General features: G+C 49.3%; 1 protein-coding gene and 1 long non-coding RNA gene across 14 annotated transcripts in view; one reads left to right on the top strand and one right to left on the bottom strand.

Annotated features, from left to right (window-relative positions):
- Positions 1-18,621, bottom strand: part of SLC39A11 (solute carrier family 39 member 11) — a 352,142-nt gene that overhangs the window by 330,567 nt on the left and 2,954 nt on the right. For 5 of the 13 annotated variants that reach the window (XM_070560110.1, XM_070560112.1, XM_070560109.1 and 2 more), the window contains 2 exons: positions 6,155-6,273; positions 1,720-1,758 (listed from right to left, as the gene is read on the bottom strand). In XM_070560110.1, coding sequence (XP_070416211.1) covers positions 1,720-1,758; positions 6,155-6,273 — 158 coding nt within the window. Of the gene's footprint in view, positions 1-1,719; positions 1,759-6,154; positions 6,274-7,024; positions 7,139-9,767; positions 9,900-18,621 lie in introns of those variants that run through there. The other 8 variants (XM_008514572.2, XM_008514575.2, XM_070560117.1 and 5 more) reach the window with 3 other exon arrangements.
- Positions 9,988-15,270, top strand: LOC139073845 (uncharacterized). The gene is made up of 3 exons (XR_011522927.1): positions 9,988-10,217; positions 10,533-10,673; positions 14,113-15,270. It is a non-coding gene; the product is annotated as an uncharacterized lncRNA (long non-coding RNA).

The following is an 18,621-nucleotide window of genomic DNA, read 5'->3' as shown; positions in this document are numbered from 1 at the left end:
ACACTGTTTTATGATAATTGAACGTCAAAAAGTAAAAGATTCCTGGAAATGTGTATTTTTATAAATGAGGCTTTCTTCCTCTTTTTTTTCTTTTTTTTTAAAGATTGGCACCTGAGTTAACATCTGTGGCCAGTCTTTTTTTCTTTTCTTCTTCTTCTCCCCAAAGTGCCCCAGTACATAGTTGTATATTTTAGCTGTGAGTGCCTCTGGTTGTGCCATGTGGGACGCCACCTCAGCATGGCTTGATGGCGGTCTCACGTCGGCGCCTGGGATCCAAACCAGTGATACCGCGGGCCACCAAACTGAGAGCATACTTAACCACTCAGCTACGGGACCAGCCCCAAGGCTTTTTTCTTGTTTTTTCAATTCATTCATATATCCATGGATAAATACTAAGTAGTCATTGCTAGAATAAGACAGGGTTATGCATCAATTTTATTTCTGTTCTTGGCTTTTTCTTTTTTTAACATAAGCAAAGAGAAAATGTGTTCACGTAAAGAAGATGGAAAAAATAGATATTTTGTTATAAGATTGTCATTGTTTTTTTTTGAGGAAGCTTAGCCCTGAGCTAACTACTGCCAATCCTCCTCTTTTTGCTGAGGAAGACTGGCCCTGAGCTAACATCCATGCCCATCTTCCTCTACTTTATACGTGGGATGCCTACCACAGCATGGCTTTTGCCAAGTGGTCGAACCCCGGGCCACCAAGAAGCGGAACATGCAAACTTAACCGCTGTGCCACTGGGCCGGCCCTGTGTTCTGTGAACTCTTTCCAAGTTACAGGCTCCAATCTCAGAGCGGTCCATCATGGAAACTTACTTTTAAGGATCTCTCTGCTAACAATTTGATTAGGTCCACATTCAAAGGATGGGACACTATCTGAACTGCTAAAGGATTTGTGCCCAGTGGTTAGTGGGTCATTCCACAGACAAATGATCCAGTTCCTCTAACAAATTACTAGTGTGGGGGGAAAAAGTGGGACTGTTAAAGAATAAAAGAGAATTTAAAGGTATAACAAACAAATTCAATATGAAAATCTTGTTTGGATCCTGATTCTAACAAAACAATTTTAGAAGACCCTTCTGAAAAAAAGAGAGGAAATGTGACTGTGGACTGGGTGTTGGATTACAATAAGGACTTATTATTAATTTTGGTAGGTGTGATAATGCCACGGTGATTTTGTTTAAAAAAAAAAATAAAGTCATTCAGAGATATATATTGAATTTACAGGTGAAATTACATGATGTCTGGGATTTGCTTTTACAAAATAGTCCACCCTTCCAAGAAGGCTGGGGGAAGACAGATAAAACGAGATTAGGATCATTGACATAATGGTTGAAGCTGGGTGCGGGTACCTGGGGTGCATCATAGGATTCTCTCCACTTGTTTACATGTTTGAAAATGTCTACAATAAAAGGTCTCTTAAGGGGGGAGAGGAAGAGAGAAAGAGAATATTTAATTTGTGCCGACAAAGCCCTGTGCTGGGCCTTCCTAAATATTATCTTATTTCACCAATTCTCAAACAGCTGCCCAACGAGCCTCTTTCACTGGGCATTCCACACGCTGGAAACAAACAGGGTCGGTGATCAGAGGGGCCGGTAGCACCTGCAGGTTACAGAGACGTATCTAGGCCACATGGGGAGAGACTGGAAATACCGCCTGGCAGAGAAATGTTAGAAGAAACACATCTCCGTTTATCCTCCTACCGCGTGCTACTTACCCCCGCAGCAAAGCCAAGACTTCCATCTAAGATCCGCCTCTGAAAATGAAAACAAGATGTTTCAGTTTCTAAAGGATGTTTCCTGGGACAAGAGGAAACCATAACACCTAAGAGAACCACATGAATAAAGACTGGCCCACGCTGGAGTTTGTGAACCTGTCTGGAAAGCTGGACCAGAGCCTTTACAAAATGGGCCAAGAACTAGAAGAAAAAAGTTTTTTAAAACCTCCCATCCTTCCCACAGCCAATCAGACTATTCTTTCTGTCTGATGCTTGGCTTCTACTGGCCGGTGTGTTGCCTCTTACTCAGCTCTCCCTATGAATGTTGACTATAAACCTTTACTAAGTAGCTGGCCTAAAAGATAGAACTTGACAAGTGTTGGAGAGGAGCATGCAGGCCAACCAAAAGCCTCCCACACTGCAGGTGGGGGTGTAAACTGGCACAGCCACTTTGGAAAACTAAGTGGCAGCATCCACCAGACGTAAACACATGCATACCCCATGACCCAGCAGGGCCCCTCCTGAGTAACCACCTAATGGAAATGCATGCCTGGATTCACCAAACACAGGCAGAGAAATGCTCTGAAAAGCAGTGTTCGTGAGAGCCAAAGACTAGAAACAACCCAAAAGCCCACCAACAGTAGAATGGACATGAATGCATCAATCAGGATGTAGTCACACAAAGAATAGCACATGGCAATGAGAACACATACACGAGAGAGTTAGATATACATGAAGCTCACCACCAGCTGGGGGCATTCAGTAAACTGCAAAACGAACAGGGTGAAATCAGCCAGACACAGAAGAGCACACACTATACGATTACTCCATCTAGATACTATACAAAAACTGGGAAAGCCAATCTCTGCTGTCAGACTCCAGGCGAGGGAGAGCCCCTGGAGCGGAGGTTGGGGTGATGGAAGGGAGCCTGAAAGGGCCACTGAGGGGCTGGTCCTCCTCTAGTTCTTGATCTGAATACTAGTTTCATAGGCACTTGTGAAAAATCACCAAGATGTACACTTACGGAATGTGCATTGTTCTATGTGCATCTTACGTTTCATTAAAAATTTTTTAAAGAAGTAGCCTAAGTTAGGGACATGAGGTATGGCCACGTGAACATGTTCCAGGCATGGTGAGGCACTGATCACCCCGATCCAAGACTCCCAGTGAGGCCAGTGGCTAGAGCCACCAGGTCAGTCACCTCCAGCCACAGGTGGCCCCTCGCACCTCTGAGTGGCTGTCAGGTGGATGGAAGGTTTTGACCCCAGGGAGCTGTACAAATGACATTCTTCTCTAGGCATACCTTGACGTAAGCTAAGTTGGGCTAACCAAGTTATTTAATCAAATCAGACAGATAGAATAAAGCAGTCAGGTAAAATCATTCTATCAGCATTCGTCTGGATCCTGAGAGGAGAAAAATCATACTCTGTTTAAGGTCAATAAACCTGTTATTCTAGTTTTAGACATTTACCTCAAAGAACTAATCAGATATGGGCTCAAAGATTTATGTTCATCACATGATTATTTCTAAAAAAGCAACACAAAAAAGAACATAACCTAATTGTCCAACAGTTGGGGAATGGCTAAATAAACTGCAGTACATCCTTGTGACAGGATATCATAGAGCTATTTAAGTAACCAAAGTAATCAAAAAACCATTTAGGGATAGAGGAGGATGCTTATGACATCAAGTAAGAAAAGCTGGTTATAAAACACTGTAGTGTTTTATAAACACAATTTAATCCCCATTATGTAAATAAAATAGATATGTATATACTTACGTATATACTTATGTATACTCAAATACAAGTGAACAAATTTGAGCAAACATGTTCAGTTTTGTTTTCCGAGAAGTGGGATCAGGAACTTTTTTATTATGTCTTTAAGCTTTTCCATATTTTATGTTTCCTACAATTAAAATATGAATTTTTAAATCAGGTAAACAAATTTTGAGTGAAAGTGAGCCAATGTTGATAATAGCGGAGGGCAGATGGCTGAGTGTCTTGCTATCCCAAATGATCCTCACCACAGCCCCCATTTCAGGCAGGTGAAAACCAAGGTTTGCTCAGGGGGATAGAGCGCACACCTGTGAGCTCACGTCTATGGTGGCCTTTGTCTCCCCAAGCCGTGCCCCTTCCCACTTCGCACACCCACCTCCTGTGCAGAAAGGGTTAACACAGCCCACCCGAGCCTGCTGTCTTTAGAAGGTCCTGATGGCAAGGTTGACCCTTGGCCGGCTTCTGGGAACCTGGCATTGAACTGCTGCCCCCATTGCCCATCTGGTAAGGGTGGGTGACTAGGCCTAGACTATTTCACAAACACGGTGACTTGGGCAGACACCTGCTTGCCTTCTGGGAGTCTGGAATTTGGGTACCAGCCCAGCATAGAATGCCTATGTGGCCGGCCTCCAATAAAAACCTCAGGGGCTGAGTCTCTAACGGGCAGACACACCACACACGTTACCGCATTTGATGCTGGGCAGAGGAGCATTCTCAATGTGCCTCCTCCCAGGAGGGAGGAGGCATCAGAAGTCCGCGCACAGACTTCTCCAGACTCCACCTGTGCCCTTCCCTAGCTGATCCTATATTAGGTCCTTTCTCTGTAATAAACCTTAGCCATGAGTACAACTATATGCTGGGTCCCATGAGTCATTCTACTGAATCACTGAACGTTGTGGGTGGTCTTGGGAATCCCCTCGACGCTTCCACACAGAAAAAGGTCTTAGCAATTCCTCCTGCTAGCCTGGGTGGTTACCCAAACACGAGGCAAATGGCGGGGCTCTGCAGCTCCAAAGCAGAAGAGGGCCCCTCTGTAATGGCCTCTCCCCTGAAGAGCATCCAGAGCTCGGGCCAGGGCCGCACAGGGCTACAAGTTCCACTCACCACTGTGCTCCATTTAACTCAGACCTCCACAGCCAGCCTGGCCAGCTAGACCCCAGCTATGGAGATTCAGATGGTTCCTTCTCACTCAAAAGAAACTGGTGAAGAGGAAACATGGGCTGCTCTGCCCCAGAAGGGCGCAAGGACGGGACCCCTGAAAACGTGGCATGGCAGTCTTGAAGGAGGAGAGTGAGAGAACCTAGTGCCCTCTCCTCCAGCTCCCGGGTGTGTCGCATTCAGGGACTGGCTTTCAAAACTTTTCACTCCCTGTCAACAGTAACCTGGGATTCGGGGTTGTAAGTCTTGAGTCCCAAGCCTCTGACAGGCTCCGACCCTCCCAGGGAGGAGATGAGGCAGGAGAGCAGTGGGGCGGCCGGATCTCATCGCCAACATCAACACCTGCTTTACCGGTCTCGAACAAGAGTGCCTGGTGTGCCAACTTCCTCGACATGTTTTACTTTCCAGATCCGCCTCCCAGCACGTTTAAATAGATCTTAAATCACTTACTCACTGACCACGCCCACCCTTTCTAAGGCTTCGGGCTGAACAAGGTAGGGACTTTGCATTCATCAAGAGAGTGATGGATTCCTCCAGGCCTATGGACTGAGGGGGTCAAGGCTGGAGAAAAGAAAGGAATTGTAGGCATACGAGGTGGGCGGGGATTGTGGAAGAGAGGGGTGGGGTATGTGGAATGTCAGTGAAGGAGGGGGTCAGGGCTGGGGGGGCAGAGGCTATGGGGGATGTGAGTAGTGAGTGTAGGTGCTGGAGGGGTGAGTGTGGGTGTGGAATGTGGGGGGGTGAGATATGTGTGGGGTATGTGAGGGTGTGTGTGATGTACGGTGGGGGGGTATGTGTGGGGGTGGGAGTAAGGAGGGTATGGAAGTATGCACGCAGTGTGTAGGAGTATAGGATATGGGGGAGGGAGAGATGTAGGGGTGGGAGGATATGGGGTGCATGGGGGATGGGTTGAGTGAGGGTACTGAGGGGACATGTGGAGTATGTGTGGGGTGGGGTGCACAGGTGTGGGGGTCTATAGGGACATGGAGAGGCAGGTCTGTGCGTATTCATCCTACCAGGGGTGGGGGAGGAATGAAGAGCCCCGGAGACTGGGACAGACACCCTTCCCTTCCCCCAAGGTCTCTTAATCATCCCAGCTAACGCAAGCCCAGAGGCCAGGACAGTTCGTCCAAAGCCTATTGCTCTTCTTCAGGTGCGGACATTACCGCCGCACCAGGCCTGAAAGAAACAAGATGGGAGATAGAAACCAGGCAGAGGGCTAAAGGAGGCTCAGTAACTGGGCTTCTCACTTCCCACTCCCTCCGAGTCAGGAGGGGAGAAGCCAGCACCACGTGACCGTGTCTGCAGCTGCACACACCTGCTCTCTGGGCCTGGAAGGGAGAGGGGAGAAAATAAGAGGACAGAGACCAGACATCGCCCACAGCCCGGAGGTGTGGCCAGTGGCATTAAAGAGTCTGCACCTGCTATGTGGAGTGGAGTGGTTTCAGAGCTTGCTAAGAGTCCCCACAAACTTCTAGAACCGAAGCAAGGCAACTCACCTGCCCACTAGAGAATATGAACACGAGAGCTGCCCCGGCTGCCGTCATCCCCCAGGTGAAGAAGGTTCCCAGCAAGGCCTGGAACACAGAGCTGTGGCCTTGGAGCATGCTGGATACAGCTGTGTGCAGAGGAGCAAGAAGGTCAGCCGCTGGCGGTCCCTTTTGGTGACACATACTTGTTCTAAGGTGTTCTGACACCCTCCACCTGGCTGGCCTGTGTCTGGGTTGGTGATATGCACCTTTCTGCCATGCCATCCCTCAGTGACCTCAGTGGCCCAACACACCGGTCAGGCTTCCTCATCCAGGTCCCCCTAGGCATGGGAAGTCATCTAACTCTGAAAGGAGAGACGTGGGGGCACCTAGGGAGATGCCAGAGGAGAAGACTCCAAGAAAGAAGTTACAACGTGGGGAAATAGTTCCAAAGAGGAGAAGGTCCAAGAACACGGGTTATTTAGCCCGGAGGCAGGGCGTGCGGGAGGCCTGAGTGCAGCTCTCTCATCCAGGCTGCCTGCCCACCTGCCCTTGCCTGCTATGGGTGCCTTCTCCTCCGAATACAGGTGTCGAGCTCAGATTCCGTCTTGAAGCTCTTCCACCTGATCAAACTTCCAACAGCTCCCCGTGGAGGCTGCTGGGGCCTGCCCAGGGTACACTCCATCACTGACCTTCAACTAGCCTGCTGACTACTCAAGCTTGTGTCTCCATTACCATTATACCCTGCATGGGCCTACTCCAGCTTAATCACATTACTTACGGAAACTTCAACAAGCCCCAGATGGTCCTGCTCCAAATCTCTCTTCATATGGTTCCCTCCCAGCATGCCTTGCTTCCCAGTCTGCAGTCATCAGACCCAGAGCATCCTCTGTTGCCCACCTAATGCCAACTTCCATTCTGTTGCTTTCCTGATCCATCTCCAGTCCTGTCCCAGTGCACATCTTTGGCGCTTTCTCTGTGTGGGCTTGCCTCCATCTTTTATATCGTTATCTGCTTAAGAACAGGAATGATGCTTTTTCACATTTGGCACCCCTATAAAATAGGGCTTTCTGGCACCCAAAAAATATTTGTTGAGTTGAAAAGAGCCAGCTTACCTTGAAAAGACACTCAGCAAGGACAAGGAAACAGAGCCATAAGTGGCATTTCCCCTAGTCAACTGAGCACACTGCTGTCGAAGCTCAAGTTACACCACTCCCCACCAAGGGAAGAAAAGGAAAGTACCATTCCCTCTTGGTTTTGCTCAGGGAACCTCCTCTAGACTTTACCATGTTTTAAAGTCTAGCTCTGAAATAGCAGGGAAGCAGACTCTCGCTGTGGAAAGTTACAAGGCAGAGAAACCCATCCATGAAAAGCCCTGTGTTCCGGTACACAAACACCAGGGCTCAGGGCCTCATCTCAAAGGGCTCATTCAGCTCCCCACTGGTCTTCCGGTACCCGCAGGGCTGGACACGACCCTACTGGGCTCAGCTCTGCCAGGTCCCAGCACTCTATCAGGAGCCAGCAACCCTGGGCTCGCAGATCGAGAGCTAAGGCACTGCCTCTCTCTACTGACCCTGGGAGGAAACTCGGGCAGAGGGTGGATGGGGCCCTTATGCCAAGGAGTTCAGTAGCATAGCCAGGATTCAAACCTAGGAGGGCTGTGAGTCCAAGTGAACCCGGATGAGCCCAGGTGAGTCCAAGCGAACCCAGAGGAGCCCAGGCGAGTCCAGGCAAACCTAGATGAACCCAGGTGAGTCCAGGCGAACCCAGATGAGCCCAGGTGAGCCCAGGCTTGGCCCCAGTGCCAGGAAACCTCTGAGAGAAATAGCCTGTCTGGATTCAGACTGTGCCACCATTATCTAAATGGAACTCAGAATACTGACTGCACCAAATAAAGACAAAAAACCATTTTTTTAAAAACCCACCCTTTTCCATATGCCATCTTGTTAAGTCACCCTAAAAAGAGTGGTTCGTGTTTGTTTGCAAACCGAGACATCTGGATCATTACACCAATCTTCTATTTCTAGCTGCTTGTGGACAAAATTTCAAACAACATTTCAAAGAAAGTCACAGAGCTATCATCTTCTTAGGATTCATCATCCAAGACAGATCATAACAAGAAAACAATTTTTTTTTCCCCCAGTATTGAATGTGCCTTTTAACAGCTACAAAAAAGAGGAAGCATTTGCATTTGCCAACAGGCCAAAGTCAACGTGGGTTTTCTGGGCCAGCAAACAAGGGAGCTCGTGGGTGTTCCCAGGGGCCAGTGGGAGGGGAAAACACTCTCCTGAGCCTGTCTCCATTTACATCTGAGTGCCCTTAGACATAAGAAAAAGGGACACAGAGGGAAGACCAAGGCCACCCTTCCGTCCCAACGTCACAGCATTTATCACTGGCCAGGAAGCTCAGCACTCCTTGGAGAAGTTTCTTCCACTTGCTGCTTTAAATCCTCCCTACTCGAAGGGTGGTCAGAGAACCAGCAGCACCAGGCTGCCTGGGAGCTGGTCAGCAATGCAGAGTCTCAGGCCCCGCCCCAGACTTGCTGGACCAGAATCTGAATTTGATGGAGCACCATGGGGCATGCTCACGCACATTGAAGTGGGAAGCACTGGTCTAAAACTGGAACAACTTCTCCAAGATCAAGAGCTTTAGAAAGTGAGTTCTCCTTCCCGATGAGGGAATGGCAAGGCAGTTGCAAAGTCCTGAGAGAACAAAGTTTTCTCCAATAGGGAGACCAGTAGCCCCTCGAGAACGGGGGGCGTCAGCCACGGCACCCCAAAAGCAGCTTCCACAATGGGGCTCAGACTTCCTGGTGAGCTGGATTTTAATAGAAAAACCTTGATTGGTTTGCAGGAGAGAGGATTACTCTCCGCCTCCTCCAACTTTAAAGATGCCAACACCACCCGGCATGTGTGCACATTCCACCACAGCAGCACAGGAGGCACTCCTGGCTGACAGAGGCTTGCTTTCTTTTCTCTCCCTTTTAAACCTGTTGCCCTGCCTCCAAGAGCCAGCTTCAAGATGTTGCTGAAGTTGCAGAGGTGGAAACAGCACTTAATGAAACTGCACACACATGCCCTGACTTCACGTGGGGAATCCAGCCAACTGATGCGAGTTTGGGCTGATAGGACTGTGGAAAAGTTCTTTAATACCTCGCTACTCAAAGTGTGGTCCGCTGACCAGCCAAACCTGGGCATGGGTTACAAATGCACAATCTCAGGCCTGCTACACCTTAACCAGAATCCCAGGCAAGTTCAAGACGTCCTGCTGTCCCCTAGAGCCAGCTGGAGGGGACCCCGAGTGGCTAGAGTTGGCCATCTCCGCTCTCAGGGCTCCGGGGTCCCCCACACGCCCACTGTGAAGCGCTGAATGAAGGGGATCTCGGCGAACCACTGTCAAAGGCAGGCAGGTCAACGCCCTCCAGCTTGCCCTGGAGGCGGGCAGAGCGGGGCTCCGGGCACCCCTCCTTCTCTGCCACCTGCCAAAGGCACCCTGCTTCTCCTCCAACCCCCTCCTCTCCTCAGGGGCACCCCCTTCCACACTCCACGCTGCCCTTCCAAGTCCCACGCGCTTGTTCTGACGGCCCCAGACCCCGGGCCTCCAGCCCAACCGAAGGCGCCGAAGGAGAGAAAAGCCGACTCACTAGGGTGCCCTGTCAAGCCCCCACTCCACTTCCATCAGCCCCCGCAGCCGCTCGCTAGGCTCGGCCGGCTCCACTCCGAAGTCACTTCCTGCTTCCCTCCCGGCACACGTGTCCCTCCAGCCACCAGGCCCCGCCCCGCCCTGCCGCGATTGGCAGATCCCGCCTGAAGAATAAATTCTCTGGTTCTGAGCCTTCTGCAGGCTTGGGAACAGATCGGGGCGGGTAGGACAGAGCGCTGAGGCCCAGGAGAGAACATCCTGCACGTATAAAGCTCTGAGTCTTATGTGAACCCTCAGAAACCCAAGGAAGGAGCACCTTGGAACGTCCCAGATATCATTGATGTGACCACATCTTTGGCAGCTGGATCCAAAGCCCTGAGGCAGCAGCAGAGCAGGACGCGTTTGGAGAGGGTGGGGGCTGGCACCTCCCACCATCAGCATCATTCTCTAGGTCAGTGGCCCTCAAACTCAGCTCCCACCAGAATCACCCCGAGGGATGTCCAAACGCCAGCTGTAGGCAGTCTCTGAGGGTCTGGTTCTGAACATGCAGCTGGAGCCTGAGACTCTGTTCTGAACTAGGAGTTACTGATGCTCTGGTGCTGGGAAAGCTCTTTTATTTATTTATTTTTTTTTTTTTTTGAGGAAGATTAGCCCTGAGCTAACACCCCCTGCCAAGCCTCCTCTTTTTTTTTGCTGAGGAAGACTGGCCCTAAGCTAACATCCGTGCCCGTCTTCCTCTACTTTCTATGTGGGACACCTATCACAGCATGGCTTTGCCAAGCAGTGCCATGTCTGCACCCAGGATCCGGACCGGTGAACCCCGAGCCGCCAAAGCCGAGCATGCGAACTTAACTGCTGTGCCACCGGGCTGGCCCTTGAGAAAGCTCTTTGAGAACCGCTGCTCCAGGTAAGGGCTTTGCTCCCTGGGCCTTCCAGAAAAAGACCAGAGGGTATGATTACTAGATTTAGCCAAAAATAAAAACAGGATGCCTGGTTAAATTTGAATTTCAGATAAATAACATATAATTTTTTAGTATAAGTATGTCCCGCATAATATTTGGGACACACTTATGCTAAAAACATATTTGTTATTTATCTGAAATTTGAATTTAACTGGGTGTCCTGTATCTTACCTGATGACCCTACCGGAGAGTAACCTGGGCAGAAAAACTGCTGGTAATACAGAGGCCACAGACCAGAGGATCCACGAGGAGCAGCCTCTTCTGTCCATTCACACTGACGATCACACCATATCCACGCACTACGTGAGGAAGAGGAGACGGCCAGTGCCCGGAGGCCACTCTCTGCCCTCGGGAGATTCCCGGACCAGGCAGAGAGCCAGACCAGCTGTCTCAGTCTGCTCGGGCTGCCATGAGGAAATACCACAGACCCGGGGCTTAAACAACAGGCATTTGTTTTCTCAGTGTTCTGGAGGCTGGAAGTGCAAGATCAAGGTGCGGATTCGGTTCTTGGTGAGAGCTCTCTGCCTGGCTTGCAGGTGGCTGACAGAGAGGTCTCTCTCTCTCTTCCTCTTCTTGTAAGGCCGCTGCTCCTATGGGAGGAGAACCCCACCCTCATGGCCTCATTTAACCTTAATGACCTCCTCAAAGCCCCGTCTCCAAATACAGTCACACCGGGGATTAGGGTTTCAACATATGAATTTCGGGGGTGCACGATTCAGTCCATAGCATCAGCCATTTCAATCCCATGTGATAGTAAGTGGCAGGCACGTGGAGAAAACACATCAAGGTGGCAAGGCCCGTGGATTCCACCTCCGAAAAGTTGCTCCTCACACACACACATGCACACACACTGCAATAGTTGGCAGTGAAATGGTACGACGTCTTGGATTTGCTTCAAAATACCACGAGAGGGGCACATGGACGAAGTGGAGCTTAGACAAGATCGGCCATGGGTTAGTAATTGTCGAAGCTGGCAAATGGTCACATAGGAGTTCATTGAATTTTCTGTCTACTTTGGTACATGTTTAAATTTTTCATAATGTAAAGTTATCAGAAATTTTATAGACAGTCAACCAAAAAAAGCCCAATCCTTTCTCTCCCTTCTCACTGCTGCTATAAAGATTCAGCTTCTTGACCTCTCACCTAGGTCATGACCATCACCCTCTCCCACTCCATCCTGTTCTAGTCGGTTCTATGTACCTTTGCCAAGATTAACCTATCTAAGACACAGCATGTCACTACCCTGCTCAAAAATTGTCAATGGCTCCCCAGTGCCTTTGGCATGAAGTCCAAACTCCTCAGCCTGGAATTCAAGGTTTCCCATGATATGGTTCTAGCTAAACCTTCTCAAGTTTGTCTCCCAATGTTCTCCTCTTTGTGCCCCCTGGCCAGGCCAGGCTGGACAACTCACTGACCCCTTGTATAGCCTTCCCTCCCCTCCCCCACCCTACACCTCCCTTTATACCATTTCTGCTGAACTGTCCTTTGCCCTCCAGTTCCCCAAATCCCAATCCCCCCATCCCTCCAGGCCCAGGTCTAATAGGATCTCCCTCAGCACCCCTGCTCTGCCCTCCTCTCCCACATAGCCCACCATGATTAGGAATGGGGTCTCCATCCTCTGAGGTCCCACAGAACTTCTTCTGGATTCTAAGTCTAGCTTATACTTCAGGATCTAACTTCACTGTCCGATTCAACACAGAGACCCGGGATTTGAATCCAGTTCCTCACTGGGCCCCGACCCTGGCCAGCATAGTGCCATATATTATAGTATGTATTCAAAATACTCTTTTAGGCAATGCGTGGGTAAACCTGATGTGGGGAAGGAAGGGTGGGGGCAGCGACTGACGTTTGTTGAGTGCCCAACCTGAGGCAGACACTTTCCCTGTATGTCATCATCTTGTTTAAAACTCACAACAACCTTGGGGCTGGCCCCGTGGCCAAGTGGTTAAGTTCGGGCGCTCCGCTGCAGGCGGCCCAGTGTTTCGTTAGTTCGAATCCTGGGTGCGGACATAGCGCTGCTCATCAAACCACGCTGAGGCAGTGTCCCACATGCCACAACTAGGAAGGGCCCACAACGAAGAATATACAACTATGTACTAGGGGGCTTTGGGGAGAAAAAGGAAAAAAATAAAATCTTTAAAAAAAAAGAAAAAAACTCACAACAACCTTGAAGAGTAGGTGTTGTTATCCCCACGCTATGGTCTGAATGTCTGTGTCCTCCCAAAATTCCTGTGTTGAAATCCTACCCCCCAGGGAGATGGTCTCAGGAGGCGGGGCCTGTGGGTGCTGATTACGGTGTGAGGGTGGAACCCTCGTGAGTGGCATTGGTGCCCTTATACAAGAGGCTCCAGTGCACCCCTTCCACCATGTGAGGACACAACGAGAAGTCTGTAACCCAGAAGAGGGCCCTCACCTGACCGTGCGGGCACCCTGAGCTCGGCCGTCCAGCCTCCAGAGCTGTGAGCACTTAATTTCTGTTGCGTATAAGCTACAAGTCTGTGGTGTGTTACTCTAGTGGCACAAACGGACTGAGACACCCCATTTTACAGGTAAGGAAACTGAGGCTCAGGCGAGCTCTGTGTGACCCCAGGTTCGCAGGGCAGTGTGGAAGCCAGGCCCAGCTACTCCAGAGATGATGTTCCTCCTGCATCGGGCATTCAGAGCTCACAGGACGGGACGTGACACCCTGATCAGCAGAACCTCTCACCTTCCTTAAACCACAGCAGTGCCCTAACGTGGAGTGGCCAACCCCTAAGAGACAAGTCCTGCCATTTCCCTTCTTTCCCAATAAACCCCATACACACACACACCCTGACCCAAACATACAGACTGCCTCACCACCGTACAGTGAGAAGTACTCAGTGTTGACCAGAAGAAAATCTTGTTTCCTTAAGGCTAAGTATACTGGCTCTTACCTCCAGCCCACCCCGAGCCCATCCCTATTCTCTCTCACAAGCAAACGTGCCCTGCAGCCTCCATAAATTGGGGGAGGGGAGGAGGGATGAAGTGTGAAAGAACAGACCAGAGCAGTGGCTAATTCAAGGGGGGACCAAGTGCCTAAAGGCCATAAAACTAACTGATCTTGACAATCAGCGAAGGAACCGCTGGGCAGCAGAATGGTGGCCCTTTCCGGGGGGAGTCACTGTGGCTTGACCTGGCTAAGCCACCTGCCAGCACCTCCCCTGGAACGTGCGGGTCGGGTGGACGAGGGGCAGCGGCTGGCAGCTGCGCAGAAAGGATGAAGGAGGCGGACAAGAGACAGGAGCTGGGCATAAGTGGTCCAGCCCCATGAGTACTGGATCCTTCCTTCTCTCTCACTCTCTCTTTCTCTTCCTCTTTCTCCCTTCCTCCCTCCCTCTCTCTCTGAGATGTTGTTTCTCTTAGGAGATAATGTAGCAGGAATCTGACAGCCCAGGAGGAATTCCAGCTTGGCACGTGAGCTTCCTTGGACAAACTCTCCAATCCCTCTCAGCCTGAATCTCCCCATCCTGAGTCTGGGAATAACACAGTGTTCTCTCCAGGTTACTGTGACCGGAGAGAAGCATCCAGCGCCCAGCCCGGCACCCATCACGGCAGCCTGAATGATTGTTACCCCTCGACCCTCTCTCCTTCCTTCATTTATACATTCACTCACTCAACAGTCTTTCATGAGCCTCTGTTCTGTGTCAGGCTCTCTGCTGGACCCTGGTATACAGAGATCAACTAAACACACGTGGCTTTGCCTCGCCATCCTTTCTTGCCCGCCACTTCTTCCCCTTTCCTGAAGTCTGACCTCTGACGCATCATTCAGACTGAGATAAGCCTCTGAACCTGGGGCAGTCGGTTCTTGCCCTCAGCGAAGTGTGGATGAGAAACCTCTGGGCCGGCTGGAACGGGAGCTCAGATAAGCTAATGGGATCATAGAAGTGAAAGTAATAGGGGCTTTATGGAAGTGCTGTTGAAATGTAAGGGGGCTTTGTTGTTTGTTTAGGGGATTTTTTAAGTATCCCCAGCCGTATATCCAGAATTCATACACTTCTCTCCATCTCCACTGCTGCCACTTTGCCCAAAATGACAGCTCTAACTTGTCATCCTGCCCCGACCACCTAATAATCGTCCTGAATCCCCATCATGCATCCCCCAAAGGTCCATTCTCCAAACAGCAGCCTAAGTGATGTTTTTAAAGACACAAGTCCAATCATGTCAGTCTACTACTGCAAACCTTCTGAGGGGTCCTCACTGCCCTTGGAGTAAAACTCAAGCTCCCTTCCTCAGCCAATGAAGCCCTATGCAACCTGGCTCTGCTCACCTCTGGACCACCTGTACCCCTTCCTCCCTCTGCTTCAGCCAGGCTGGTCTGCCTCCTGTTGGAACACCAAGGTTACTCCTGCCTCAGGGCCTTTGCACTTATTGTTCCCTCTGGAACACTAGCTGGAACCTCTGCTTGGAGCGTCTGTCTCCAAGAATTTCACCTGGCTAGATTCTTCTTGTCATTTGGGTCTCAGCTCAAATGTCACCTCTGCCTTCCTTGGATACCCGCTCTAATATAGACCTTCCAAGCCCTTCTTGATTTTCTTCATGGCACTTCTTGATATCTGACATTCTTATTTATTCGGTCCCTCCAAATGCAAGCTCCGTGAGAGCAGTAGCACTTCCATCTTTTGCACTGCTGTGTCCCTAGCACATGGCACATAGTAGATGTTCAGTATTTATTAAATAGATAAGTTGCTCAGTCACAAAAGTGTTTGTTGGCTACACTTTACATATTAAAGACCTTCCTGAGAGTTATGAGAAAAATAATATTTATATACTGGATTGGATTGTCCCAGCTACTTCCATCATAACTTAATATCATCCAATGCCTCTCAATTTTGCCCCACAAGGGACATTAGGCAAGTGGGAGGGTGGTGGTGGGTAGGGATCAGGGACGATGCCACATATCTAATAATACCCAGGACAGCCCCCACAACAAAGAGTTATCTGACCCCAAATGTCAACAGTGCCAAGGTTGAGAAACCCTAGTGCAATCCCATAAAATAATCTCATTAGTATGAAATAATGATAAAAATCACTCTTTAAAATTTAACATGCCCTTCAAGAAGCATCGGCCTCAATCAAGGCACTAATTAGCATGTGATTCACCCTAAAATGCAGTAAAGAGAATCAGCTTGCCAACCAGTCTTCATAGTCCAGCCCCATCACTGCAAAAATATACCTACAATCAAACATCCTGTGTGCTCAATTCCCTCTGCCCCTTTGGGTCTTGATTATTTAAGGTTCTGATGACATCACAGGTCATATGACATCACAGGGCTTCCCAAACGGAAATGCCTGTGAGGGTTTTGGCAGTGCCTCCCCGACAGGTGGAACAGATCTGGCTGCCCTTGACCTTTGCTCTCCAGTATGACCAGTAAACCGATGAAGAAGAGGTTCTAACCAGCCTCTTACCTAAGTACCATCCAGAGGAGCCGACAGCGACCTGACGCCACTATTCCTAGTGTAGTTCAGGGAAGACCGGCGCTCGAGAGCTTGAGGGAGAAACTGAGGCAGCAGTCAGGTTCTTTCTCACCTTTGTCTAATGTTTGGTTCTGACCCTGCACCAGCCATGCTCAGGGGAGTGCATAAAAGTACAGGTTCTACTGCCTTTATATGAATCTATTTTGGGAGGGAAGTTTCCAGCACTGTGATAAGCATTTAGAATGCAATCCCAAGTTTGCTTGACTGCCAGCTCAGTAAGATATGGAATTACTAGATAAAAACCACCACTGATTAAATATGAAATCAATCCTGTCTCTGAGATAATAATCGGCATGAATCGGTTCTCCATATTTTCCACATTTGCCTCAAACAACCCTTCTGGCATCTCATAAGTAATTCTACGGAGGCCGTTCCGATAGGTTTACTAAGAGGATTCACCGGACGAGCAAGGTCTTCCTCAAGCCTGTCCCTCTGTAGCCGCACGGATCACATGAATATCCTGTTGGTTCATTCAGTCATTCAGCAAATGTTTACTGCACGCCGACTGTGTGACGGGCCTGTTTGAGGCACTGGGTACACACCAGGAAACGAGACAGACACAACCTGTGTCCTCACGATGCTTCCAGTCAAGATGCTGTGGCGTTGCATTGATTGTGTCATCAACTAAGGCTTACTGTGAAAGCTGTCGTGTTGCCATTCAGCTGCTTCTTTCCTTTTCTTGCAGAGACAGCCATGCCATCCACTGCAAGGGGCTTGCTGGGAGTGGAGAGTGTTCTGGGTGGGGAGGGAACCAGGGTACATCAATGTCAGCATTGCTGATAGCAGCCGAAGGAGGCCTCAGGAGACAAGGACCTCAATCTAAGTCTTGTGATTCGTTTTTCATTCTAAAGTAATATTCATTTTCATACCTAAATTTCTGATTTTTTTTCTTAAAGAGGACCCTTAAAATTGTATAAATTTCAGAATCCACACAACCTGATGTGCCCTAGGTGAGTGTTTAGAGATTTAAGCTGGGAAACAAACAGCTTCCTCTGGTAGGGAGAACGATGACACCCCCGACAAAGATGTCCACGTCCTAATCTCTAACACCTGTGCATAGATACCTTATACGGCAAAAGGGTCTTTGCTGGTGTGATTAAGTTAAGGATCTTGAGATGGAGAGATTATCCGGAATTATCTGGGTGGGCCACTGTAATCTCAAAGGTCATTAGGAGGGAAAAGAGGGAGGCAAAGGCAGCAAAGTCCAAGTGAGAGAAGGAGATGTGACAAGGACAGCAGAGGTCAGAGCAATGCAGCCACCAGCCAAGGAATGCAGGCGGCGTCTAGAAGCTGTAAAAGGCAAGGAAAAGGATTCTTCCCTAGAACGTCCAGAAGGCACCGCACATCCTTGCAGACACCTTGATCTGAACACGTCTGACATCCAGAACTGTGAGATAGCAAGTTTATGGTGTTTTAAACTGTTAAATTTGTGATAATTTGTGACAGCAGTTATAGAAAACTAATACACTCCCTTTTGCCTGGAAGCATGTAATTTCACTGACACCTTTCTCCAACGGTGCTATGAACCACCTGGACCCGCACTCGGTCCTCACCCACCATCATTACTAGGCAGACCCATTACAAAATTTGTGGGCCTGGTGCAAAATAAAAATGGGATGCCCCTTATTCAAAAGGCAGGATAAATGTCCATTAAAATACTAAAATATAAAGCCTCTTCCTTTCTTCTGAGTCTCTCCCCTGCTCACCATAGACCCTATCATCGCATCAGACTTTGCTAACAAAACCCAAGTTCAGAGATGAAATTATAGGAATCTCAAGATGGCGACCGCCGAGCATTAAACCAGAGCCTTTCTGAGTGTGGGGCCCTGTGTGACTGTACGGGTCTCATGCCCATGAAGCCAGCTCTGTCACTGAGACTGGGGTGGCAAGGCCAGACTGAGGAAGGTCATGGTGTCAAAACTGGGAAATCAGGCCAGGGTTGGTTATTGAGCAAAAAAGCCCACAGAGAGATTCAGAACTCGGACGTTCAGGATGGAGGGAAAGCGTGAGGGAGACCACAGCTAGAGCCGAAAGTCCTCATGGGAGCCCAGGGAGGGAAGAAGCTGACCATCCCAGGAGCCTGGAAATAGGGGCTGGACACCCCACGGGGCAGCCTGGGGTTTGGGAAGGAGAAATTCCAACGCCTAGTGGGAAGCAGGGACTAGGCAAGGAAAAGGTGGGGCCATGTCAGCAGTCAGAAGCCAGTGGACCACTACCTGGGGCCTCCATATTTTCCAGGGGCTTATGAAATGGTTAAAAATTGAAAAACATATATTGAATTTTTGGCTCAAAAAAATACTGTAGAAATTTTAAAACTGTAGAAATTTAAATTAGTAAATGTTTAACTAAATGCCTATAAAACCTTGTTAATTGTTGACTTTCATATTCATAAAAATT

This window comes from Equus przewalskii, chromosome 10 (assembly GCF_037783145.1).
Source record: "Equus przewalskii isolate Varuska chromosome 10, EquPr2, whole genome shotgun sequence".
Taxonomy (NCBI): Eukaryota; Metazoa; Chordata; class Mammalia; order Perissodactyla; family Equidae; genus Equus; species Equus przewalskii.
The sequence above is the reverse complement of the archived record's forward strand: the minus strand, read 5'-3'. Positions and strand labels throughout refer to the sequence as shown.